This window comes from Urocitellus parryii, chromosome 2, assembly GCF_045843805.1.
Source record: "Urocitellus parryii isolate mUroPar1 chromosome 2, mUroPar1.hap1, whole genome shotgun sequence".
In the NCBI taxonomy this organism is placed as follows: domain Eukaryota; kingdom Metazoa; phylum Chordata; class Mammalia; order Rodentia; family Sciuridae; genus Urocitellus; species Urocitellus parryii.
The window spans coordinates 62,293,099-62,320,544 of NC_135532.1; the positions used below are offsets into that span (position 1 = coordinate 62,293,099).

At 30.9% G+C, this 27,446-nt stretch overlaps 1 protein-coding gene across 2 annotated transcripts in view; it reads right to left on the minus strand.

Moving 5' to 3' along the window:
• Window positions 1–2,153: 2,153 nt before the first annotated feature.
• Klhl1 (kelch like family member 1) overlaps window positions 2,154–27,446 on the minus strand; it is a 392,360-nt gene continuing 367,067 nt past the window's right edge. For both annotated transcript variants that reach the window (XM_077792806.1, XM_077792803.1), the window contains 3 exons: window positions 23,498–23,710; window positions 6,544–6,715; window positions 2,154–2,213 (listed from right to left, as the gene is read on the minus strand). In XM_077792806.1, the coding sequence (XP_077648932.1) occupies window positions 2,154–2,213; window positions 6,544–6,715; window positions 23,498–23,710 (445 nt within the window). The remainder of the gene's footprint in view (window positions 2,214–6,543; window positions 6,716–23,497; window positions 23,711–27,446) is intronic.

Sequence of the window (27,446 nt, forward strand, 5' to 3'; positions counted from 1 at the left end):
AGAGCTCAGGATATGACAACCAGGAAGCAGAGGATGTTCCACTCAACAGGAACAAAATATAAACCACAAATTCATGACCCTAGTGCCCTACTTCCTCCAGCCACAATCTACCTGCCTATAGTTACCATCCAGTTATTCATTCAAGTGAATTAATCCACAGATAAGTTTATGGATTTCATGATCTGACCATTTCACCTCTGTACATTCTTGCATTGTCTCACACATGAGTTTTCTGCACCACCACGTATTCATATTATAACTTTCTCCCATTCGGAAGATTGTTTCTTCATTTTGTCCATGGGATCTCTTTGCTGTGTAGAAGATTTTTTGTTTGATATAATCCTGTTTGTTTATGTTTGCTTTTGTTTCCTGTGCATTTGGGATCTTGTCCAATAAAAGAAACTAACCCATTCCAATGTCCTGAAATGTGTCCCTCCCCTTTTTTTTTTCTTCTAGGAGTTTATTAGTTTAGGTCTTACATTTAAGATTTTAATTCATTCGAGTTGATTTTTTTGCTACTGGTGAGAGTTATGTTTTTTTTTTTAAATCAGAATTTAAAAACAATCAGTAGCATCTTAGTATCTTTATCTATAACAACATCATTTTTCTGTAGTGGATTGTAAGTAATAATTTTGATATCTAGATCTTGGGGAATTTATAGTTTCTCAATATATTCTTGGGAAAATCTCTCAATAATATTTCCTTAGTTGTTAGATTCCAAACATTTTTCACCATCCAACAATAAGTTAATTTTGTGGTTTACACTGACTTAAAAAGAAGAATTTATTTGCATTTTAAAACTTCTGAACAATTCTTAATTTATTATATGATGAATATTTTCAAGGCACTAATACTGTCTCAAGTCAGTGACTACAAAAGACAACAATAACCACAAATGGTGTCTGCATGGTATTGCTTTAGGAGGAAATCAATTTGTGTTTCTCTAATTTTGAAAAGTAAGACAATAACACTGTTTTTCTCTGTAGTATACCTTGTCAATTTCAACCTAGATCTAAATTAAAATCTATTTAAGAAAGATACACTGATAAAAGCAAATGTTCTATTATTTATTAATTGTATTTAAAATTTACATGGGCATATTTATTAGGGATGTTATGCAATGTTATTATTTTATGATTTAAACAACTACAAACATTTGGCTTAAAATAATGTACATATCAATGTAACAAGTTTGAAAAAATGGGAAATGAGAATCTGAAGCCTGTCTTCTTTACAGTAATAATCATAAACACTTCAACATAATGAATTATATTTTTTTCTTGAAAAATTCTAATATATTTTTTAAAGAACAAAATTTCTAAAGGACTTTACATGCAGTGTATATATATACATAGAAAACATTCAGAATAACTAGCTTCCATGCTTACACTGAACTCAACATAAGGCAAAAGCCCATAATTGTATTGATTCTTTGGCTCAGTGTGTTCAAATCACAAAGCAATGTGGCAAGCCTAATGAAAACAATTCCTTGCTTTTGCCAGTTTAGATTGCTAATATGGTTGCAATACATTTCAACCATTGTCTCTGATGAAATATGCAGCTTTGAATAGCAGGACAGTTTGTTTTCTGAATGCAAGAGACAAGCGTGAATCTATTCTCTAATTTTCCTCGTAGCTTAGGAAAATGAGGAAGGAGCAGGTTGTTTTAATAAAACATTATCCTGCTTCCTGTTATGACCACATCTGATTAGGAAAACAGTAAATCAATCAGATTCTGTGAGATGAAACAGCATATCTTCTACTCTTGGCAACCTGTTCCATATTGCCACAGATTGTAAAACAATAGAATGATTTGCTGTCATGTAATTTATTCATGTCACAAATATTAGTCTCCTTTCAACTGCTCAAGAAAAAACAAGCCTTTGGTAACTCTAGTTATTGTATGCTACAATACAAAATAAATTACCAATTACCATTCCTGAACTAACATATGGCCAGAACTATGCACCACTTTGATGTTTCCTTCTTCCCTATAATTCTCTTTGATCTTCACCTCTTTTGACATCAGTAGGTAAATCTACAGAAATCCTTGTTCTTGAAATGTTTTCATCTCAGGACATTCTCATTCTTGCAATATAATATAAAAATAACCACTCCAGCAAATAAAACCCCTCCAAGTAAAATAAACATAAGTCAAGGTTGCTTGATGACGACCACACAGGCACCTGCTCTCCCAATATTCAAGGATGCCATCTGTCCAAAAAGATAAAAAACAACTTTCAGACAAATTTTACTCTCAGAGTAAAATATGCAAATTATAATATATTTAAAAGGTTAATATTATAAAAATTATAAATATGCTTGCATTTTCTCTTTTCATCCACAAGTAGTACATTAAAATGGAAACATTGACAATGGCATTTTTAAAAAGGCAGTGATTTGTATATTAAAAATGGTAATACCTTCAGTCACTTATGGAATTTTTAAGAAAAATAATAAACTAGAGCCTCAGTAAAATGAAATTTCTATAGAAAAATTTTCAATAAAGATTTACTCTGCAGTTTGCATGTATACTTTTGCAATGATACTTCATAGAGATAGCTTGGACTATATTTGAGAAGAAACAGCTATTACACTCACTGCAATCATTTTGAAGTTATTTCCCTAGATATTATATTGAATTAAATGTGTTATTCATTCATTCCAGACAGAGACATACAATGGAGTAACTTCAATATTTTCTCATAAATAGGCCATAATTACAATTGCTGTGTGGCTTATTAAATTTTTTCAAGTTATGACAATCATTGAAATGAGAACTGGATTTTAAAAATAATATTAAATAAAAAAAAATAGCTAGACATATATTAAAAATTTAATGTAGTTTACAATGAAGATTTATTCTTTAGATGTAAACCAACATTTTAATAATTTGACTCTTCGATATCAATTTTTATTATGGTTTTCTAAGATCTAAAGATTCAGGGTAGACTAGAAATTAAATACTGTTGTTTCATGCTAGAAATAAAGTGAATAAAAAGTAAGAAATAAAATAACTAATATGAGCTGGATTGAGAAAGAACATTTTCTCATTTTCTAAATATGGAAATTAACTGCATTATCTATCAGTTCTTTATAATGTATTTAGTTACCCATTATCTCACTGTAAGTTTAAAAGAACTCAAATAATATTAATTTTTTATTCCTTTCACTCAATACATTGTTTATAAAAGCTAATTTAATGTAATAAAAGATAATAAATATCTTCCTTTAGAATTGATGTTAAACTGAGAGGAGGAAAGGAACATGTGAAGTCCTTCATAGGTGATTTTGTGCTAAGAATAATTTTTATAGGTCACCACAATTATCTGCAGTCACCTTGTGTATAGTCATCTCCACGTGCTCCATGTGACTGGTGAGTGAATAGAGCATTAAGCGGCAAGCAGCAAGAGGCAATATGTAAGTCACACATCATCAAAGTGAAGAAATTGAAATGCATCTAACTCTAAAATACATGTGCTTTGCCTTGTGTTTCTGTAGTTACCTAATTGTTTTCAGATGTTGTTTCACATCAGAGTCATCTAAGGGGCTTTTACCAAATATATATGTAGTATTCCTACCATTAAATAGAAATGGATGAGTACTGGGTAAATGTTTTTGAAAAGTTTCTCAAAGGCCCTCTGATATACATTCAATACTGGGAAGTACTGTGCACTCGACTGCAAACAGATTGAGTAGCTTTACTTTTTATGTATATCTACATTGGCAGGTATCTTAAAAGGCTTCCCTGGAACACATTCTCAATCCTATGATATGTTGTGTGAAAATAAACTGAACACATGCACGCCAAAGTTAACTGAGTAGAAAGGACAGTTCTCAATTAATTGGCATGAGAAACATTCACATATTCCCTGTATTTTACCAATCAAGATAGTATTTGGAGACAGATTATTAAAAGACACATTGCTGGGCTGGGGATGTGGCTCAAGCGGTAGCACGCTTGCCTGGCATGCGTGCGGCCCTGGTTCGATCCTCAGCACCACATACAAACAAAGATGTTGTGTCTGTTGAGAACTAAAAAATAAATAAATATTAAAAAATTCTCTCTCTCTCTCTCTCTCAAAAAAAAATTCTCTCTCTTACTCTCTCTTTATATATAAAAAAAAGATACATTGTTTTGTTTTCTTATACTCAGCTGGTAGAGGCATACAGTGTGAGAACGCTGGAAGAGTACAGCAGGAGAACACAGGAATCAATGATTTTACCCAGGCTATGAGAAATAGAATAACGTTCTTTATAAGTCTTGAAGTGCATGTATTGTATTTTTCAAACTAAATGGCAGAAATAAGCCTAATGTTTAATGGCAGTCAAATTTATTTAAAACACATTCATAAGCACACACAGATATGTGGATTTGTTCTCTACAAAACACACTAAGACTTATGTATGGGAATTACTCCCTAATCTGTTTTCATCATTTCTGATTCTAGCTTACATGGAAAGTCTTACAAATAATCATATCCTTGGATATTTTACTATTTTGCCTTATTCATTCCAATGATCAGCCACTTGTTCTGGGGGGGTCAATGATATATGGGATAACCAATGGATTTCATAAGGGGTAAGTGGAGTGAAATTTATGGAATTAAATGTCATATATAAGAAACATTTCCAATAGGCTGGAATCCTCAGAGTTTTCAAAAGGTTTTTGTGTGAGTCTGTTGATAGTCCCCTCAAGTGTCTTAAAAATATGAATAATGAAAAGATGTGAAGTAAGATCTTAAAGTAATTTAATAGTTTTAAAATTAATGCTTATTATACTAAAATAAAGTTATAAAACATAATGCCTTGCTGTTTGTAAGACATTATATGACACAAAAGAGTATAACAAAATACAGATGAGGGAAATAGTCTTTAGGAGGCTTTTAAAACTTATTATTACTGCATGCATTATTTTGACTTCAATTTTAGAGGAATGATAAGCATAATGGCTCTATACTACATATACGTTATGAAGATATTATATATCATTTATACACCCATAAACTTCCTTTAATGCTCATTTGTATAAGTGATACATTTCAATTACATACCATTGAACTGGGACTTTTTAAGTAAATAAAATATCATTAATTCTTGTAGTACTCTTTGGAAATACTAAGAACTCAAAGTTAAAAACTCAAAATATATCTAAACTTTTAGTACAACAATGTGAAAAGCAGTCATTAGTAACTTATTTTATATTTGGTACCCTTTGGATAAAAATTGTTTCTCTCACAATTAAAGAATTGTTGCAACTCACAGAACTCATTTATCCTAATATTTCACCTTCTTTCCTCCATTTTTCCATTTTCCCTTGCTCAACCAAATATATCTATATTTATTGAATTCAAGAGGTTTCTTTTAGGAGGGAGGGAGATTCATAATTCAGGTACCTTAGCCTGAACGTTAGAAATTTTATTCTGCACTTCCATCCATTAATGCATATGAGATGTGATCATTAATCAACTTCAACCAAGTAAGACTTTGGAAAATCAGTGCACTCATTGATAGAAGCTATGTATTTATTTGGAATATATCTTATGTTTAGGCTTCTGACTAATAAACAAAATGATACAAATATTGAGGAAATTGTGAAAGAAAAAAGGAAAGAGCAATTGACTGTAAGGACACAAGTCTTAGAATGTATTCAGGACATAGAAGCTGTAAGCTTCAGGTGCTTTCTGTAAACTTAGGTCTACTAGGGTTGTCTTGCCTTCATCCTCCCTAACACACATACACACACACACACACACACACACACACACACACACACACACCCCAGCATGCATCCTCTAACTATGCACTCCACACACACCAGCATGCATCCTCTAACTATGCACTCAGAATGGGAGCTGCTACACTCTAGCATAAGCTTGAGTCCCTAACTATATTCAGTGGCTAATGTCCCATTTAAGCCAATCATTCCCTACCTCTTTTGGGTAAAGTCATTGTCAAGGACTGGGTACTTTATATACGAAAAGCTATTTAGAATTGTTTTTCTTTTTAACTCAACTGGGACAACAATTTATTTTATTTCATTTGTGGTTATGAAGATTATGAGTGGGAGCTTACAACAGCATCAAATGGAAAATTCTCTTAGGTAAGAATGGACCCAATAAACAGGCAAACATGAGTGGCAAAAAGGTCGAGTTTTGCAGACACCAATTTCCTTTTTCTAACTGTGTGTAAAACCAAATATACTTGTGTTAGGATTTTGTAAGAAGTATATGACACTTTTACTTTTTTGCTTCAGCTAACTCAAATTCAATTCCTGTTCCTTGTATGGCTTATTATAAAGTGAAAATGCAAGTGAAGCAGGCATGTCCCTTTTCAATACAAGTTTATTTTAATATTACATGCAACAGATAAATACATAAAATGTGATTTAATGATATTTATTTCAATCTTAACATAGGACTAAATCATTGTTGGTTGAAGGCAATTGGGCTAGAACAATCACTATTTGTATCTTCTTACTCCAAAAGAAGTAAATGAAGTTAATTCTTATACTTGAAGTAACTTTAGTAGATGACAATCTTACCTGTGTCCACTCATTAGTTTGTGGATCATAGGATTCCATGGTGTTGAGGTATGTCTGCCCATCATAGCCACCAACAGCATATAATCTGTCACCAAGGAGACACACTCCAACAGCATCTCGGGGCATACTCAAAGGAGCCACCATGGTCCAAGTGTCTGTTTTGGGATCATACCTGAAATTCAAGGACAATAGAACATAACCCATTCTAATTGCATTCAATTTTTACTTGATGAATGGTAATTTTTCAAATGCATGCCATGAGAAAAAAAAACTAAGTCATTTTTTTCCTTAAAAGTTCAAACATTTGAGCAGGTGTTTGCTATTGATAGCCCAATGTATAGCTTTCTAAACTTTAAGGTATTTAAAAAACATACCTATACTCTTATATAGTACAAATTCATTTAACAAAGGTAAATATCATGATTTCTTTTTTACTAGGAAAATTTAGATACACAAATGTTTTCCACAGCAAAACAAGTGCCCTTAAAAAGGTATGTGTAGAGTGTTAAAGTAATGAATCAAAGAATTGGCTAAAATCTGGGAGAATCATGGTGTACTTGTCTGATGAAAATGCTTTTACATGAATTCTAAAAGTTTAGCCTAAATTTGCTAGAAAAGAAAGAGAAGTTTGTGCAACAGAGCTACAGTTTAAAAATATGTGTGCCTAGCTTTGAGGAAATAGTTTTGTAGTATGGCTAAATTCAAAGAAGTATGAGATAGCAGTGTATCTAAAGAGATAAGTTTTGATCAGCTTATTGATTGTCTGATTTCCTAGGCAAGATGTTTTTAATTCATTTAATAGAGAAACACAGAGCCTTTGAAACTTAAGGAAATAATTATAACTTGAACAGAACTGCCACTCCTAAGATATGTAGAAAGATTACTAGTATTCACCATGAGGAAGTTTGGTATGTCAAGAAATTGAGGTTAGAAAAATCAATACATGGAATGGTATCAAATTAAAAAGGTTCTTCACAGCAAAGAAAAAAAATCAAGAGTGTGAAGAGAGAGTACAAAATGGGAGAAAATCTTTGGCACCTGCATCTCTGATAAGGCCTTAATTTTCAGGACATACAAAGAACTCATAAGGCTTAACTCCGAACAAACACAAATAACCAAAACAATAAGTAGGCAAAAGAACTAACCAGACACTTCTCAAAAGAAGAAATATGAACAGTCAACAAATATATAAAAAAAATGTTCAACATCTCTAGCAATTAGAGAAATGCAAATTAAAATTACAGTGAGTTGTCAACTCACTTCAGTCAGAATGAGAATTATCAAGAATACAAGTAACAATAAATGCTGGTGAGGATATGGGAAAAGGGGGACATTTATATTGCTGGTGGGACTGCAAATTGGTGCAACCACTCTGGAAAGCAGTACGGAGATTCCTTAAAAAACTAAGAATGGAAACATTATTTGACCCAGTTATATCACTTCACTGTATAAAAAGGAGTTAAAATCAGCATACTGGAGTGACGTAGTCACATCAATGTTTATAGCAGCTCAATTCACAATAGCTAAACTATGAAACCAACCTAGGTGAACTTCAACAGATGAATGAATAAAGAAAATGTATATATACAATGGAATATTACTCAGCCATAAAGAAGAATGACTTTATGACATTTTCTGATAAATGGATGGATCTGGAGACTATCATGCTAAGTGAAATAAGCCAGTCCCCAAAACCCAAAGGTCAAATGTTCTCTCTGACTTGGGGATGCTAACACAAAACAAGGTGGGAGAGAAGGAGGAGGAATAGAAATTCAGTGGATTAGACAAAGGGTAATGAAGGGAAGGGAGGGAAGACAGGAATAGCAAAGACAGTGAAATGATTTTGACAAAAATTTCCTGTGTATATATAATTATATACCATATTGAATCTCAACATCATGTATGTCCCCAAGATTGGGATCCTAATTAGAATAAGGTATACTCCATGTTTGTAAAAATGTGTCAAAATTCACTCTATTCTCATGTATAACTAAAAAGAACAATTTTTTTAAAAAAAGAAATGATTCCTTTCCAAATACTTTAAAGGTATATACTAATTTTGGTAAACAAACTTATAATCACTCCACTTCCTAGTTGGGATTTGAATTGAAATTATTATAAAGTAAAATTTAATTGATGAATCAAAAAAAAGAAATTGAAGTTAGGGAGTCCAAATTATTTAAATGAACAAAAAATGAATTTCAGTTTCAAAATATGTATATCTATATATAATACTTTGAGTGGCAAAATCCTGGAGACTATTTTAATTAATGTGCTTTAATTCAGCTAAGAATGAAGCTAGAACTATTCCTTTGCTTTTCACAGTTGCTGGTTCAAATACTAAAACAAAAACTAGTAAGAATCCAAAAGGGAAGGTATAAAAATAAGACTAGAAGAAAATATTTCCTTTCAAACTCAGCAAACATATTTTTAGCTTGTTTTCTTGCTCCAATTCTTTCACCAATTGAAATTTTCAATCAACACACACCTAAAATACAAGAACAAATAACCAAAAATACCTATAGTTTATTGAAAATAAGTCAAGTTGTTACAAAAGATCTCCAATTTATGTTACAGACAATAGTCATATTACTCAAGATATCACATGCATTTTTACATTGTGGTTGAAGGGTCTGTGCACTGTAATGATGACATGTGTGAAATGAGATACTGGTTGAACACCTGCGAAACCTGAATCACGTTGAAGAATAAGCTGCCTAGCATATAAATATTTTGATTTTACATGCTCAGATTAATAAGTGCAAAATTACAAAAATAAGCAGGCACATATAGACACATGCAGCCACAGATATACACTCTATTTAACATAATTTCTTTTGAATTTTTAAACCTTTTCCACAAACATTTTGAAATATACAAATATAAAAACTGAGAGGGATAAGAAAGACAAAAAAATTACTGTAAGTACACAAATAGTACAATCTAGAATGTGTCCCATTTAACAAGAATATTTACTGATTTTTTCCACAAATCAAAGACTAAAGAAAAAAGAAAAAAAATGAATAAATAGACATGCAGAAGTAATTGTTTTAAATTGAATGTGAGTCAGACATATAATAAACTAATATAAGTTGGCTTTAGTTGGATACTAATTCAAATTGACCAAAAACTTAAAAAGACTGAGACATTTTGGAAATTTTAATATAACACAGGTATTATATTTTAATAAAAAATCATTGAATTTTTATTGGTGAGATAATAGCGTTGTAGCTGTCTTAAATTCAGAGGGGCATTTGTTATACTAACTTCACATGAAAAGCTTTTTCTGTGTTCATATTTTAGACTTTATTTAATCATTATTCAGCTCCACAGAGTTATATTTTTTTCAAATATTGTCTGCAAAGCAGACTTCATCATTTATCATGTGGGGAACTGAGAAAATGGCTAACACTGGTGTGTTAAGCAGTCATAAATTTCAAAAGGTTTAGTTCTTCAAGTTAAATATATACAGTAAACAACTTTGAAACTCTCATATTTGAAGAGGAATTAAGAAAATACTAATATGTCCAACATTTAGGGACACATTTAAAAATATTAAATTACATTTAGAAATGCAGATCTTTTTTAATCTTGACATTTCACTTTTCGTGTGTGTGTGTGTGTATGTGTGTGTGTGTACAGGGTATGCAGATCTTTTTTAAGCTTGACATTTCACTTTTCGTGTGTGTGTGTGTGTGTGTGTGTGTGTGTGTGTGTGTGTGTACAGGGTATTGAACCTGGGGAGCTTTACCACTAAGCAGTATCTGCAGTTCTTTTTATTTTGAGACAGAGCTGTTGCCAAATGTCTCACTAAATTGCTGAAGCTGGCCTTGAACTTACAACTTCCTGCCTTTGCTTCCCAAGTTACAGATATGTGCCACTGTCCTGGCTACATTTCACACATTTTTTGGATGTGATTTTAAAGTTGTAATGTTTCTAGAATCCACAAATCTTAGAATTAGATGTACCTGTTTTGAAATGTAGATAATATTTCAAATATGTAACAGCAATCTTTTTCATGAATATATGGCAGTGGTGATAATATTTTAATTTATATATTACAGTGACATCAAACCAAACCAAAACCTGAGCCCCCTTTTCCCTCCTCCAATACATACTCTAAAACAGATATTGAGGAAGTGATCACACAAGTTCAAATTTACCCAGTAGTCATTATCTTTCTTTAAACATTAGTAATTCTAAGATGATTATTCTGTATTCAGGAACTCTTCAGATTCCCCTTAGCCTGGGGACATAACAAAGTTTTCCCCAAAATGAGATTATTGTCTGTTTTTAGCTTAAGAGAGGATCTAAAGGTGGATAAACATTTTCCAAACCATTACTGACAATGAATTTTGTACTTTTAATGTATTGTTTTTGAAAACAATGTAATTTTACGAATTTTTTTTGGCCCCTGGTTGCCACTTTATTAAACAAACAAACAAACAAACGAAAAACAAAAACAAAAACAAAACAAAACAAAACAAAAAACCCAGCAGTGGCAGGGTATGATTTTGTATTTACACTGCCTGCTTTCCTTGCATTTCACATCTTACCTTGGCCTTCCTGGTAGGAGAGTAACTTCTGTATCAGATACTCTATTAAAGTTTATAGCCCTTAGGCAAGAGATGTACCAGTATAGAGTGGCTAAAATTGGCTATAAAATGAAAACTTGCTAACGGCATATGATAGTCACAAAAAAAAAAAAGTTAGTTTCTCTTTGAAAATCCCTACTACAGTTCCTAAAGAATTACTAATTTTTTACACGCTCTATTGTCATTTCCATACTTTAAGGATAAAATTTGGTCTTAAAATATTTAAAGGAAATTTATTTTTAAACAGAACAGCATTACTTGGGTATCAGAGAGTTGAGAATGCTCATTTTCCCAAATTTTATAGGAAGCATTCAGATAGACAAGAGGCTAAACAATATACAAGTGTTTTATAGCTAGGTACGTTTGTCTGTTTAAAAATAAATAAATAAATATAAGAGCCAAACAAATAAGAGCACAAAGAAACAAGAAAAGACAAAAATGAAGAGCCAATGCTATGAGAACGAATAAACTGCTCTGAAAGAGTAGTTTGTAGATTTCAAGAAAATGGATTACACAAATTACCTCTGAATTAATTTGAATAAATTATTTGTGCCTTGAGTAAGTAAGAGTGATGATAGTGCTCTAGTGCTGGTTAAATATAAATAATTTTATTTTGTCCTATAAAGAAAACAATCTGCTATCAGTTTTCATGAGATTATCAAAATGGAAACACTGACTTTAGAAATATTAGAATATAGGATAGTAATGCAAAATAATTACAATAGAATTATTTGTTAAAAACTTCATTAATACTGCATTAATGTTCCTATAAACATTCTTGTTTAGGTATTTTCATATAATTGCATTGCTAATGGATATTAAGGAATGAGATGTTTTGGTCAAAAAAACTGAAAGGTGGAAAGTGCTGTCAATTCATTTGACAAAGAAGCTGTGTTGACTTATTAGTGTAATGAGTTTCACTTGCTCTACCTGCTCTAGTATTATAGGCTGTTTTCATTTTAACCTTTCTGGTGGGTAAGTGGTAGAGAGATGTTGGAGTTTTAGTCTGCATTTCCTTTAGGACTAACAACATCAATCATTCTTTGCAATAGTAATTTCCTATTTGGGTGTCATGTTTTGAAGCACTCTTGTTCTTGTGTTCTGCCTATTTATTTTTTTTAATGCCTTAATGTTCTTTTAAAAATAGTTTGTATTTTACTTATAGTTTATTTTTATAGTTGAATCAATGCATTTGTTGATTGTATGTATTCCAAATATTTTTCTCACACTCTGGCTTACTTTCTTATCCTCTTAATGGTATTTTTAAAAACATTTCAACAGTAATATCTTTCTTTATTGATAACCCTTTTTAGGTCTATGTTAACAAATATCTCACATTCCAATACTTTGACTATAGTTTTCTATATTGTATTCTAAATATTTTATTGCTTTATTTTTCACATTTAAATCTAAAATGCACTCTGAACTAATTTTTTATGTGTTATGAGATAAGCGCGAAGAATAATATTTTTGTATATTTAATATCCAAATGACTCAGCCCTGTTTGTCATAATAATTGGGTTCTCCTCACTGCTCTTCAGCTTCTCCTTTCCCATAATCAAGATTTATGTTTGATTCTGTTTGAGAATACAAATCTGTTTCATTTGTCTATTTGTTTATACTGTAGTGATACCACAATATCTTACTTAAAATAACTTAGTAGTAAGTTTTTATATACAGTTCATGAGATTATCAAAATGGAAACACTGACTTTAAAAATATTAGAATATAGAATAGTAATGCAAGAAAGGTTATTTTGGAACTTGGGGTGAGCTTTTGATTTTTATTTAAGTTTTATGATAAGATTTGTGATATGTATGCACCTATGACCACACTATGCAGAGCATTTTCAAATTAATAAAGATTACATTGAAACTATAAATCAATTTAGAGGATAATTTGCATTTTAAAAATATTCAGTCCTCTATTCTATGAACAGAACATTTCCTTCCATTTATTTATGATATTAAAACTTTTCTCAGTAATGTTTTATTTTTGTGTTTAGAAAAAATATATACCTAGTGTGAGATTTATTCTTAGGTATTTTAAAAAAATATTTTAATGGTAATATTTATACTATAATTTTGTTATGGTTTATTGCTTTCACATAGAAATATAATTAATTTATAAGATAACTGAATATATAATAAATATTATTTGTGAAATCTAACATTTCCCATTTTGAGATTAGATTAGCATTCAGTATCTTTCATGTAATCTTGATTACCAATGTATTTTTATATCTCTGTTCAAATGCTATAGCTATTTTTCCTTTCATATTTGGCTATTTATATACTGACTTTTATATATTGGGAATTTATATTTGGCTTTTACATACTGGCTATTTGTTCTACTAAAATGTTGAGTAAAATTAATATTAGCAGTCATTTTTTTCTCATTCTAAATGAAAATCCTAAAATCTAAATTCAATACTTGAATATTAATTTTTGTAAATGTTCATTATCAAATTAATACAATTAATATATTTTATAAGTTTTTATGAATGGATGCTGACATCATTTTTGTACTTATTCAGATGCTAGCTTGTTTTATTATCATACTGTTTTATTTATTTCTATTTCTATTTCTCATGTAAAATCAAACTTGTATTTATGAAATAAATTGAAATTGAACTGCTTTATTATTTTATATATGTGTTTGTGTGTGGGAGAGTATGAATTTCTCTTTCTCTGTCTCTCTGTGTCTCTGTCTCTCTGTATATACAGATACACACACACAGACATTATAAAGATGTGTGAATAGATTAGATAGATGGAGATAGGTAAAATTTAGGATTTGGTAGTTCTTTTCAATATTTGCACTTATTTAGAGAGTGACCAACATTTTTTTCTTTCTGTTTTATTTTTCTTGTATAAGGTTCTTTAAATCATAAAATTCTTCAAATGTATTTCTTTTGCTCATAATTTAATTTTTAAATAATAATGTAAACATCAAATATTTTGAGAGTCTGTAAAATATGTAGTATTGTTTGTGCATTTTCTCTTGATGTAAGTATTTCTTTCTTTTCTCTCTTTATTTCTTGTTATTCTCGAAAGGAGTTTATAAACTGTATTACATATATTTTCTGAAAAATGAAAGTTTATTTTAATCCTTTCATATATTTATTTTCTATCTTACTAATAGATTTTAAATTCTTTTTTCACTTCAATTTTGTTGATTGTTATTTGCTCTAATTTTTATATATTCTTAAGATAAAACATAAAACGTTGGTTTTCAGCATTTGTTATTTGTTAAATGAAGGCACTTAACAAAATGTTCTACTCTAAGTACTTCTTTAGCTACATTCAAAAAAGCTTGATATATCACATTTTTATTATCATTCAGTTCAAATCATTTTCTAATTTTGGCCATGTGGTGTTTTAAATTGAATTCCTTAAATTCAAATGTTTAGCATTTTAAAAGTTATCTTTTAGCTATTTATTTATAATTTAATTTCACATTGGTCAGAGAATACACTCTCTGAAATTTCAAGTGTTGTGATTTTTTAAGGCTTACTTTATGACTCAGAAGTTGGTTCAATTTGATACAAAATTCCATGTATATATAAAAATATTGTTTATAAAGGAAATTATTGCAATACAACAATCTAGATCTCTTTTTAGAAAGTTGTACACAATAAACTAAAATAAGGAGAAAAAAATTATCTCCATCCAAAGAAGGGAGGGGGAATAGGAATAGGAAAAACAGTGGAATGATTCTGACATAACTTTCCTGTAAACATACATAAGACACTGCAGTGAATCTCCACATCATATACAACGACAAGACTGGGATCCTAATTAGAATAACATGAACTCCATGTTTCTATAAATATGTCAAAATATACTATCATGTATGACTAAAAAAAACACAGAAATTTTTTTTTTCAAAATCAAGGCAAAATGATATTTGTACCTTGGAGTGAAAAGAGGTAAAGAAATATATGTGTACAAGAATATAGTTGATGAGAAAGTAAAAATATATTTGGATGAAACAAATAAAATAAAATTTTATACAAATGTGCCAAAGTAAAAGAAGAAAAGGATAAAACAGTGGTGACTTACTTCACCTCAGTGTTGTGGAGGATGAAATATATAAAAGTTTTACGTGTAAGTGCAATTGGTTGATTATAATTAAGAATATTATTTAAAAAAATAATATTAATGTCTACCTAAAAACTGTTTTTACTTCTTTGAACTCTCTTAGGAGAGAGTTGTGGGAGAAAACACACCCTCACATGCACACTTGCACACACATGTGTACACACACATACACACACACATACACCCCCTCCACACACACGTCAATCATTCTCCTAATAGCTTACTTAATGGAACTAGTCTTTGTACAACCAGAGATCTGCATGCTTGTTTGATTTGTTCTGCATTATGATCAGTAAACTGGTGGTCTGTGAGTGATCCTGAAAGGCAGTGTACTGACAAAGGGAGAGAGGATTGCTCATCAAGCACATGCAAATTGATCTCACAAAAGGCTATTCGAAGTAGTCAGGCTGCACCACTATAGGCACTTTCTCAAGATACCTCTATCAGTTCTATGGGGCTTCTTCAAAGAGAATTTGAATGAATGTGCAACCAGCTCTGGTTTTTAGTGTTAACTCAGTAATGCACCATGTTGTATTTTCTTTCCTCTCTTCATTCAAATTTTGTTCCATCCATCTCTTGTTTCCCTGGATCTGTTAACATCTAGTATTAACATGTTAGGTGTTGACTTAAGTTCTATTTAGGGAACACTATCTAAGGGAACTTGAAATAGCAATTTAAATATAATTGTTAAAAATGATTTTAGGAACATTTAAGAACAGAGTACAGCCTATAAAACTTTGATTAGAATATCGGGAGGGGTTTTACTTAATTTTTAAATGGTCATATTAAAAAATAATATTGTATAGAACAGCCATTTTGAAAGATGAATAATGTAAAGATGCTTGACTCTTACTAATATTAGTTAAGAATAACAAACATTGATTAATACAATATGTATTTTAATTTATTAAATTAAATATTTAATATATGATTTTAGTACAAACATTTATTTCAGTGAAATAAAATTTAACAGTTTGAAAATAAAAGGTTCTATAAACAAATATATAATACATAATACCAAAAGAATATAGATTAGGCACTAGTAATGAGCATATAATAAAAAGAGTACAGAAAAAGAGCTTATATTAAATTTATTCTATAATATTGGATGAAATTAGTACTTTTCAGTTTATAATGATCTAATTAAAAGGAGAGTAAAATGGACATGAACATCGTATATCATTTGCCAAGTGGTTTACTAGATAAAGAGTTAACTGAAAACAGCTAAAGCTATAAAATAAGGATAAAATATATATGCATGTATATCTGATATCAGGACAGGCAATTACTTTAAAACATAATGACAATTGGGTAAATCATTACTGTACTGACACCTAATGAACTGTGCTTCTTAATGTAATGCCTTTGGGTGGTTTTGTGATTCCCACAACACAGTGATTTGAGTCAACTAATGGGACATAACAAATATAATCTAAAGGCTTAATTAGGCATTGTATAGGATCCACTTGGAGACATTTCCTGTTGGACCCCCTTGTCTTGGACTCAAGTTACCATACTGGAGAAATTCAAATCACAAGGAGAGTCCAGCAGAGAACTAAAGTTCTCTGGTAGATGGATAAGCAGATCTCTCCAACAATAGCTACCCTTAATTGTTAGTACTGAGAGAGAATTAAATGGAATATTGAATATTCCATCATTTAATTCCAGATAACTGCAGTGTCAGACTGATGATGAAATCAATCAACACACAGAATCATGAAAGATAATAAATTTGATAGATAATAAATAAACCACTAATATTTGGGGATTGTTTGGTAGTCAGAAATATATAACCAGAGGAAAAAAACTCATACATTTTTCTCTTAAAAGAAATGTACAACATCTACACTTAAGCAAATAATCTCAGGGAAATATTTGTTAATCTGAAAAACAAGTAGTTAATAACATCTTTATCTGAAGTATATTCAAATAAATTTTAAAAATAATAAACCTCATCTTATTGGTTTATACCATACTTTAAAATGCCATAAGTTCTGGTGGAATTTAAGATCAGGAGGCCCAACCTATTAGACATTCCATATGCATCAATCCATAGTTTTTTTTGGAATTAGTGATTGAACCCAGGGGCACTTAACCAGTGAGCCACATCCCCAGGTCTTTGTTGTATTTTATTTAGAGACAGGGTCTTGCTGAGTTGCTTAGGGCCTCACTAAATTGCAGAGGCTAGCTTTGAAATTTCAATCATGCTGTCTCAGCCTCCCAAGCCACTGGGTTTACAGGTGAGTGCCATCATACCCAGCTTCAATACAGTTTTAAGTACTCTATATGTGCTGTGCTACTGGTAACAGCCTGAAAGTAAATTAGGAGAAAGAGATAAAGAAACAGACATTTTTGCAAATGTTAATATTTGCTAGAAAATGTATCTTAAAATACAAAAAGAAGAATAAAATGTAGACACCAGATTACTTAAATAAATTTGGGTTTCATAATAACTGATGGAATTGCTTTCTTTTATGGATTTTCCACATCATCTACAACAAATATGCACTATTTATAAGTTAAGAAATTAAAAAGTTGGAAATGTTTTAAATATCAGGCTGCAAACATTCAAGATTGATTCTTAGTTTCAAATTCAGTCTCAATATATATATTATTCTCTGATCAGAATATATTTCTTAACAGGAATCTCACATAGGGTATTGAGGGCATGTTCTCTGTTTGAATTCAACTACAGAAGTCTGTTAATTAGGGTCACATGAGAGGTGAAATGGTTTTGAATTGCCTGTCAACTTCCACTCTATGACAAGGTAGAAAGAGGTTAGCTCATGTTAAAAAAAATAATTCTACTCAATATTCATAATGTGTTTCAGACTCTCATGTGGATTGTGTGTTTAATGTTTATTTTGAATAAGCATATTTTTATGTTTTTATTAATATTCTCCCAATATTATTTGATACTTCTTTTAAAAATATAAAGGGCACAAACAGACTGAGAAAGGAAGACAAAGAAACTAGGTTTCTACTTCCCTCTCAGTATTCACTGTTTATTTCTATACAAAAAATGTTTTTAAAAGTTAATTTGTTGTCACCTTTTCTAAGAAGATGAATGAAAAATTCTATTTTGACTTATGTCATGTTTTATTACATCTACTTTGCAAGGTTGAGAAGAGAGAAAATGAGTTGTTGACAGAACAGAGAGAAAACAAGGGCAAGCTAAGCAGCTCTTTGAGTCCTTTCAGATGCAATTCTACAGTAGATGATTACAAATTATTTAAATTATTGCCAATCAATAGAAGATGGAGCATACCCAGGAGTTCTGAATACTGGTTAAAGCCCATTTTTTAAAATCAGCATCTCCTCATTCCAAACTAAGAAACAATATATTATTTACATAATTACTTTCTCTATTAATATGACAGAACCACCTGTGAATTCTAACTATGCATTTAAAATAACTTCTGCCAAAATAAAAATGAATTTTTCAGTTTGATAACAGGGTTGATATCCTCCCATTTATAAAGGACGTGACATGTTTCCTCAATTCATGAACATCTGCCATTTCACAGGACTGTTCTTCTCCTTCAAAATATACAGATAAAAAAATATAATGCCAGAATTCTGGACTGAGGTTTCCAGCAGGCCATTCTGTCAGTGTCTCCAGCCGACCACTTCAAAAATGTCCCTTGCCTCATAAGTCATTCTGGAAAATATCTAATCACATCTAAATTATTAATAGCTGTGATATCAGTTAACAATTATTGTATCCACTAATAAAGCTGAGCCCCTCAGTACTTAAATTTTCATAAAATCCCTATCTATTGTAAATACAAAAAAAGAAATTTAAAACATAAGTAAAAATTAATTTAGGGTTTTATATATATATATGTATATATATACATATATATATAAAATAAAAGTAAAAATTTAAATTTAGGGATATATATATATATATATATATATATATATATATATATAACATAAGTAAAAATTAATGTGGTTCTTAAAAAAACTAAGAAAAATGTCAATCATCTGAGCAAATAGTTTGTCTCTCCTTTTTCACTCCTTCCTGTTCTACAAATGTTACAATTCTTGGACTTTGTGTAAACAAAAAGGATGGGAATGAAGTAGGATGAAAAAAAGAAATGAAAGTATCCAAGATTCCTATTCTTACCTCATATATTAATGTTTATGGTAATTAAAAGTTCAATGTTGTAACAAATTGAATAATGTGTTTATTACTGCTTGTATGACTGCACATATTGCCTTTACTCATTTCATTTTGTCAAGATTAACAAAATAAAACTATTGAGGTACATCTTTACAGAAATATAATAAGTACTATTGTTTTAGATAAATTTTTCTGACTGGATTAGATTTTGATAGACCTTGAAAATTTTTGTCTATTTATGATAATATATAAAATACTTTTACAATTACTTGTTAACTGTTTTTGATTAACATTTAAAGATATTTTGAATTAATATTTGAACCATTGCTTTGTTTTTCAGGCACCATCTACCCTGAAATTTTTTGTCTATTGAATAAATATCTTAAATATGTAAGAATCATTGATATTCAGCCAAAGATGATGAAAATAGACATTTACATGAAAATCTGGTAAAAATAATCAAGTAAGAACCTACTATATATTTGTTCTTCCAAACATCCATTTATCCTTCCATTCTTCCATTCATTTAATGCTCACTCTTATCTATATATTATACAGAGAGAAAGAGAAATATATACATATCACTCTTATCACTCTATATAACACATACATAGAGAGATGATATATCATGATACATATAACTAGATGATTTAACATTTCTTTCTATATATCATCTTCTAATTCACTTATGTATCAGTATAATGACTTAGTTTCCCTGAAGATAATTTTTCTTGGGGAAAATTTGGGGTCATTTTTTTTTACTGTCATATTCAATAAATCTTGACTAAGTGCCTCCTTTACCAGGGATTTTGCCAAAGTGCAGAAATACTTAGGAAGAAATGTAATCTTGTCATTACCAACATATGGAGCAAACTTTAGTGGAAAGACTGATGTAAGCATAATTTTAATTGATATTGATAATTAGGCCAAATCTGCATTATGAAAATATTCCTCTAGCAACTTTGAGAAGAATAAATTGGAAGAAGCAAAAGTGGGTGTTAGAAAGTTTAGGGAGTTCCTATTACTTTTAAACTTTTCTCTTATCATCCTTCATTACTGGGATGCAGATCTGAGGGCAAAGTCATTTGAATCTACTAATAGCCAAAAGTGGTACTGATGCTTTTGCAGACATTTTCTGATCTATGGCCTGGATTCTAGTTTTGTTTGAAATATTATTAATTGATAGTTTTGTTGTATAACATGTTAATATTATTAATTATTAATTATATAATTTGTCATTTAAATATAATAAAATATTTGCTAATATTAAATGTTAAACAGTATTAAAATGTTATTAAATATTAAGCTCTGATTATTTGTTTCTTGTCTCTTAAAACACATTGTAAACTCTGTATGGCACATTGCAAAATATATACAATATAATAATTGCTGTCTAAATAAATGTGTGAAAGTTCTTTGTCTAATGCAGCATATTTTATAGGCTTAAATTCTCCTTGAACTCACTGCGCATTTTGGAAACAAATTTTGTCAGCCAAGATGCTCTCATTAATGTGAGACTCAGTCACAAAATCAAATTTTGTCTGTTCCATATACTATTCTAGACTCCCTGTTCTCACTCAGTCCCTGGTTTCCAACTTGCTCTGATCTGATATTCTTTGTGCTTATGAGAGGTGACTGTAAAAATTTTAAGTATTATATAACTGTGTTTAATACCATTATTATATAATATATTTGCATTTGCATAAGGAATTATGCAAATAGTATATTAAAATTTGACATACCTATCTACCTACCAATCAAATATAGCATTGTACACTAGTCATTATTTCCAGTATTCTGTTTTGCCTATGATTATATAGTAAAATATTTTTCACATTATATGTGCAAAATAGTTCTACAGAAACACCATTATGTACTTTTTTATTGATGATTTACATGTGAAATCATCAATAAAAAAACAGTTTACAAAACATGCAAGGATGCTATTACTTTGACAGGTAGTATGAATTAGGACAGAATCATGAGAACACTATGTGCTTCTGCATTACTTAAGCTGTGTGTACTCACTACACTCCTATAACTTAAAATAGCTATGCTTATTTAAATCTAATTTTGCATCATAAATGTATTCCTAGACTGAATTATTTATGCCTCTGTGCACAAACAACATTTCAATACATCATACAGTAAAGTTAGAGGGAATATTTGGATAAATATCATTTCATTAGCAGCATTTGTATATGATATTCAAGGTAAAAGTAGAACCCTGCTCATTTTCAGCTTCTCCTTCATTGTCCCAGGAATTCAGCAGAGGAAAATGTGAAGGACCTCTCAATTTACTTAGATTTATTAAAAAGATTGCATTTTTATGTGTATAAAAATATAAATCTATTTATTTAGACCCTCACCATCATCCTTACTATAACACCTATAGTTCCTAATTTTAGTAGATTAGAGAATATTTAATAGAAACATGGTAAGCCTAATGCCCTTCTCTATGTATATGTAACCATAAAAATGAAGTCCATTTCACAAAGCAGCAATACTATTTAACATTATTTATGGATATCTATAGAGGGAACAGCATATATTTGAGTTGATACTGCTTAACAAAAGCTATCTCTTGCTAATGGACTGAACCTTAATAGAATAATGATATTGTTTCTAGCAAAACGTTATTGTATCTTTCTCCAACTAACTATACCACTTATAAGCATGAATATAAATGATGTAGCTTCTTAATATCAAAAGAAAAGTTTCCCTGTGTTCAGTGGGAAACACATCTTGCTCTTCTCCCATGGGGAAGTTATGATACTGTCTTCCCACCCTCATGAAGTTGTCTGTGGCCATATGGCTGGTTTGTCACTAAAGTAGGAAGAAAGAGAATTGTATTACTTGCAAGTAGTATCTTTAAGAACCAGTGAACAGTTTCATAGTATTAGTTTTTTTTTTTTCCTTTCAGTGTAGGGACTGCTGTGCAAGGGCACTCTCCCTCTCTCTTTCTCTCTCTATGTGTGTTTATACACACACTTCATGAGGGTGGGAAAACAGTATCACAGCAGTCCCTACACAGAGTGATAGCACCATAGACAAGTTGCATCATGCTGTTACACCATTGAGAGGTTTGAAGGTACAACAGGTTTATTTATTCCAGCTGATAACACCAGTATTCTATATTTTCATTTCCCTATAGATCAACATGCATCTTTCAATAACAGGAAATATCACCATGAGTCTTACTAAAAGATGTTAAAACCCTTACTGCATAAAGTATAACAATTCTAAACAAGGCACAGCCCTGAAAGGGAACACTAAGCCTGAAGTTGAAGTACCTTCTCATTCTGGTCTATGTGTACCTTGTCTTTTTTAGGAAGAGTTAAAAGAAGCTGGGCACAGTGTTTCACACCTGTAATCCCAGGGACTCAAAGTCCTGAGGCAGGAGGATCTCAAGTTTGAGATTTTATTAAAAATAAAAATAGTTCTAGTAACTCTTACATTTAAAAGGGTGTGTCTTAAAACAAAGAAATCCATAATAGGTCTTGGAGAGTCTGAAGAGGTAGGTAGAACAAACAAGACTGAATGAATAAAACAAACAAAAATATCTAATATTAAAATATCTAATATTTTAAAAATGTAGAATATAGTGGCACATGCTTGCAATCCCAGAGGCTCTGGAGGCTAAGGCAGGAGGATTTCAAATTCAAAGCCAGCCTCAGCTAAAACAAGGTACTAAGCAACTCAGTGAGACCCTGTCTGTAAATAAAATACAAAATAGGAATGGGGATGTGGCTCAGTGGTCAAGTGGTTCAATCCCCAATATCCCCTCTCCCCCCCCCAAAAAGGATGAACAAATATTCATGTCTGGTAAATAATACTGTTTCAGCCAACCTTTTAAAAACTCATCAAGGAGAAATTTTAAGATTATTTAAGGATCATGAGAAGAAAAATTCAGGGATTTAAGAAAAAAAGGAAGCAAGAAAGAAAAAAAAGAAAACATGAAAATGAGAAAATGAAAGAACGTGTGTGTGTCTCTGTGTGTGTGTGAAAGGGGGTGGGGAGGAATTTAAGTTGTTTTTCCTAACGTACAGTTTTCACAATCACTAGAATTAGCCATCAGTGTCATCAGCACCTTCACTTACACTTTAGCAATGCCCAAGGGGTCTTACCTTTCTACATAATCTAGGAGCCGGGAACAGTGGTTTGAAGCAGGAGCATCATGACCACCTACTGCATACAGAAAACCGTCACATGTGGCCACTCCAACACCCCCTCTCCTCTTACACATCGGAGCACACATGTTCCACTTATTTGTATGAGGATCATAGTATTCCATTGAACTCAAACAGGAACTGCCATCACGACCCCCAACTGAATACAACCTAAAAACACAATTGGAAAAACATGATTTAATATCACAGTCTGGGTGACAAATTCAGAAAAGAGAAATTTCTCTAAAAAACAAATTTCTTCAAATGTGAGCTTCAGGTATGTTAGTTAGAAGTACATTATTTCACATGGAGATTTTGTTAAAGATTCTACAAACGAGTACATCGATCCTCAGTACCTACTATACTAATATGCTGTGTACTAGTTGAAATAAAAATAAATATAATATTTTAATCTCTATGTTTTCTAGAATCCTAGAATGACTTAAATTATTTATGGCTGAGGTAATTAGTATTACTATATTAAACTTAATAAACACTGAGGACTAATTATTAAAATATAGAATAAGATATAAGAAAGTACCCTAATCAGAATTGATTTGGAAGTGCATAAATCATGTCTGATCCTTGTGTTCCATCCCCCAAATTTAAGAAACTAAATAAAAAGAATAATCCTCACAAATATTGTCATAACCAACTTTCTTAGCTGAACACAAGATTTCCAGGGGAAAATAAGTATACAATGATGTTAGCCTGATTCAATATCACTGAAACTTAATACATTCATTTTGTTGTATTTATTTAAATAATGAGAAGTATGTCAGGAACCCAGGAAAATAAGCTGTATATCGTAACTGGCACTTACACCTTTAAAAATACTAATTTGGGTGTAAACAGTCATGAAGTTTCCATCCTGTGATGGAAGTTGGTATGGTGTTGCAGTTATGTACCCATTTCTTCCCTACATAGGAGCCACACACCATGCAAAGTTCTGTGAACATAACTATAAATAAAACAAGAAAAAAAATCCCTGCTTTCAATGCTACTGATGTATTGGGGTGGGGGTAGTAGACATATAAAATAAACATTTATATACTATTGTGGAGGGGAGCTGAGTGATATAGGCCTGAGAAGCAGAGTCAGGAATGCAATAGATGGGAGGAGGCATTGTTGTTGGAATGTAAAATAATCAAGGAAGATCTCACTTTCAAAGTGACATTTACAAGAGAACTTAAAAAACGATAAGTGATTGGAGATGAATGCAAGAATATCTGGGGGGCAAAAGACCACAGGCTAACTAAACAATTAGTGCCAAGTTTCAGAAACAGGATAAAGGCAGTGGGGCTAGAGGAAAGAATGAGGCTGGAGTGGCATTTGGGGTGAGAAGTGGTAGTTTAGGGTGAATGGCAGCTTACACAGGCACAAGTAGATATTTCCCCTCAGTGAAATGGGAAGCCGCAGAGTAAAGGAAATTATATGATTGCTTATGTTTTTTTTTTTTTAAAGAGAGAGTGAGAGAGAGAGAGAGAATTTTTAATATTTATTTTTTAGTTCTCGGCGGACACAACATCTTTGTTGGTATGTGGTGCTGAGGATCGAACCCGGGCCGCACACATGCCAGGCTAGCGCGCTACCGCTGAGCCACATCTCCAGCCCAATTGCTTATGTTTTGATGAAGTGGTATGTTGTAGAATTTTTCCTTATCTATCAGTATTTTGCCTAATTTGTAGTCTTTTCTTTTTTTTTTTTTTCTTTTTCGTACCAGGGATTGAATCCAAGGGCACTAATCATTGAGAAACACACCCAGTCCATTTTAGTATTTTATTTGGAGACAGAGTCTTCCTGAGTTGCTTAGGGCCTCACTAAGTTGCTGAGGTTGACTTTGAACTCAAGATTCTCCTGCCTCAGCCTCCTGAGCCACTGGGATTATAGGTCTGTGCCACCATGCCAGCCAGGCATGTAGTCTTAATTCTACATTTTTCAGTTGCAAAATAAATGCATTTGAAGAAAGTATTATTTAGTGTATAAAATCATTCAGATTATAGATTTATAAATTCATGCTCTGATATTACTTAATAATTTTAGGATATTATGTTTAAACTGATTTCAAATCCTGGAAACATTTTTTAAAAGCTGTTTATATTTCTCATAATGCCTGCCATGATAAAATGTTTCTGATTGTCCAAGTGTTTCTTTTCTGAATGTAATACCTCTTTGCTTGATTACTCACAAGTTGTCTACTGGCTCTCAATCTTTCATTATGTTGAAATTAACCAATAAGAGCATTTTAAAAGATAAGTATTGGACAATTTAGCTTGCAAAATCACCCAGAAGCAAACTAATTATTCACTCAGAAGTTATCATCCTAAACATTTCATAAAATCTGGACCTCATTTATTTGTTTCATTTAAGATCTAAAGAAAGGATACTGATCTTGAGATATTTCTTAAGGGTAACTAAGTATATTTTGCAGGAACTTAATTATTATGTGATTGTCTTTCTGTAAGACTTCTAGAACAGTCTGTGGTAAATATTTTAGATATAAAAATGGTATCAATCAATTTTTGATACTGTTTTAAAGAAAAGGTTCACTTCAATCTGCTGTATTTATTAACATATATTACATTAATTAATTATACTCTTTAGTTATCTGAACCTAGCATTGCTGACAGATGATAGTAAAATAACTCCATGCTATAATATGTCATAATATATCATACTTATTTTTATTTTCTGGAATTATCTTAAAATGGTAAATTACATTAAATATGTAACAAAATATGTATAAAAAATAATGATACCATATGACCCACTGAGACTAAATCATGAAGAAATATAAAGTCCAAACAGACCTATATATAAACTAGTATCAGTAAGATATACGTCCATTCAGACTTTGGAGATTGAAACAGTAATAAAAACCTTCCAACAAAGAAATATACAGGACTAGAGATGGTTTCACTGGTAAAACTCCCACACACTGGTAAAATCTCACACACTGTAATAGTTAATGCCAATTCTGCCAAGACCTTCCAAAAACAAGGAGGGAACACTCCTAAATATTTTATGAGGCCAGAATTACCCTAGTGTCAACGCAGGTAAAGACAAGAAAGCTAGAGACCAATATTCTTGATGAACATAGGTTAAAAAATCCTCAACATAGTATCAGCAAACTAAAATTCTACAGCACACTAAAAGACTTATATACCATGATCAAGTGGGATTTACTTCTGGGACTTAAAGATGTTTCAATATATAAAAGTTAATTAAAGTGACCCATACACCATATTAACAGAATAAGTCTAAAAGTCACATAATTGTCTCAAAACCAAAAAGAAAGTATTCTACAAAATTCAGCACACTTTCACAATAAAAAAACTCTCAATAAACTAGGAATAGAAATAAAACACTTAATAAAAATTAGGATATTATGCATTAAACCAAATTTATTCAATGAAAAATCTACTTATTATGCGGGTGGAATCAGTGAGTTAATAAACATCCCACATTCTTTTCTCCAAGAATATAAGAATTACAAGATAATTAATTAAACATACTTCTTACCTTATAGAAATATTATAGCATATTTTTAGCTATAACATATGTATTAGCATATGTTTTATATGTAAACAAAATATTTCTGCAAAGTTCCACAGGTTATCTTATCATTGACTTATTTGTTTTAATTACACATATTATGAATCCTCCCTAATAATATCCATTAATAGAGGGTTTATACACTCAATAAATTCATGTGATGCCTCAATAAAAATGAAATGATATTTGACAGTTCTTTTCATAAACTAATACTGATATAGGCTAGCTATTATGTTGCAAATTACTTAATGAAGCCTAAACTACATTATTGATGGTTTTTTTCATTTGATATATAAGGTATCCTTTTCATGTTATTCAATATATGATATGTCATACATATAAAAAAGCAATT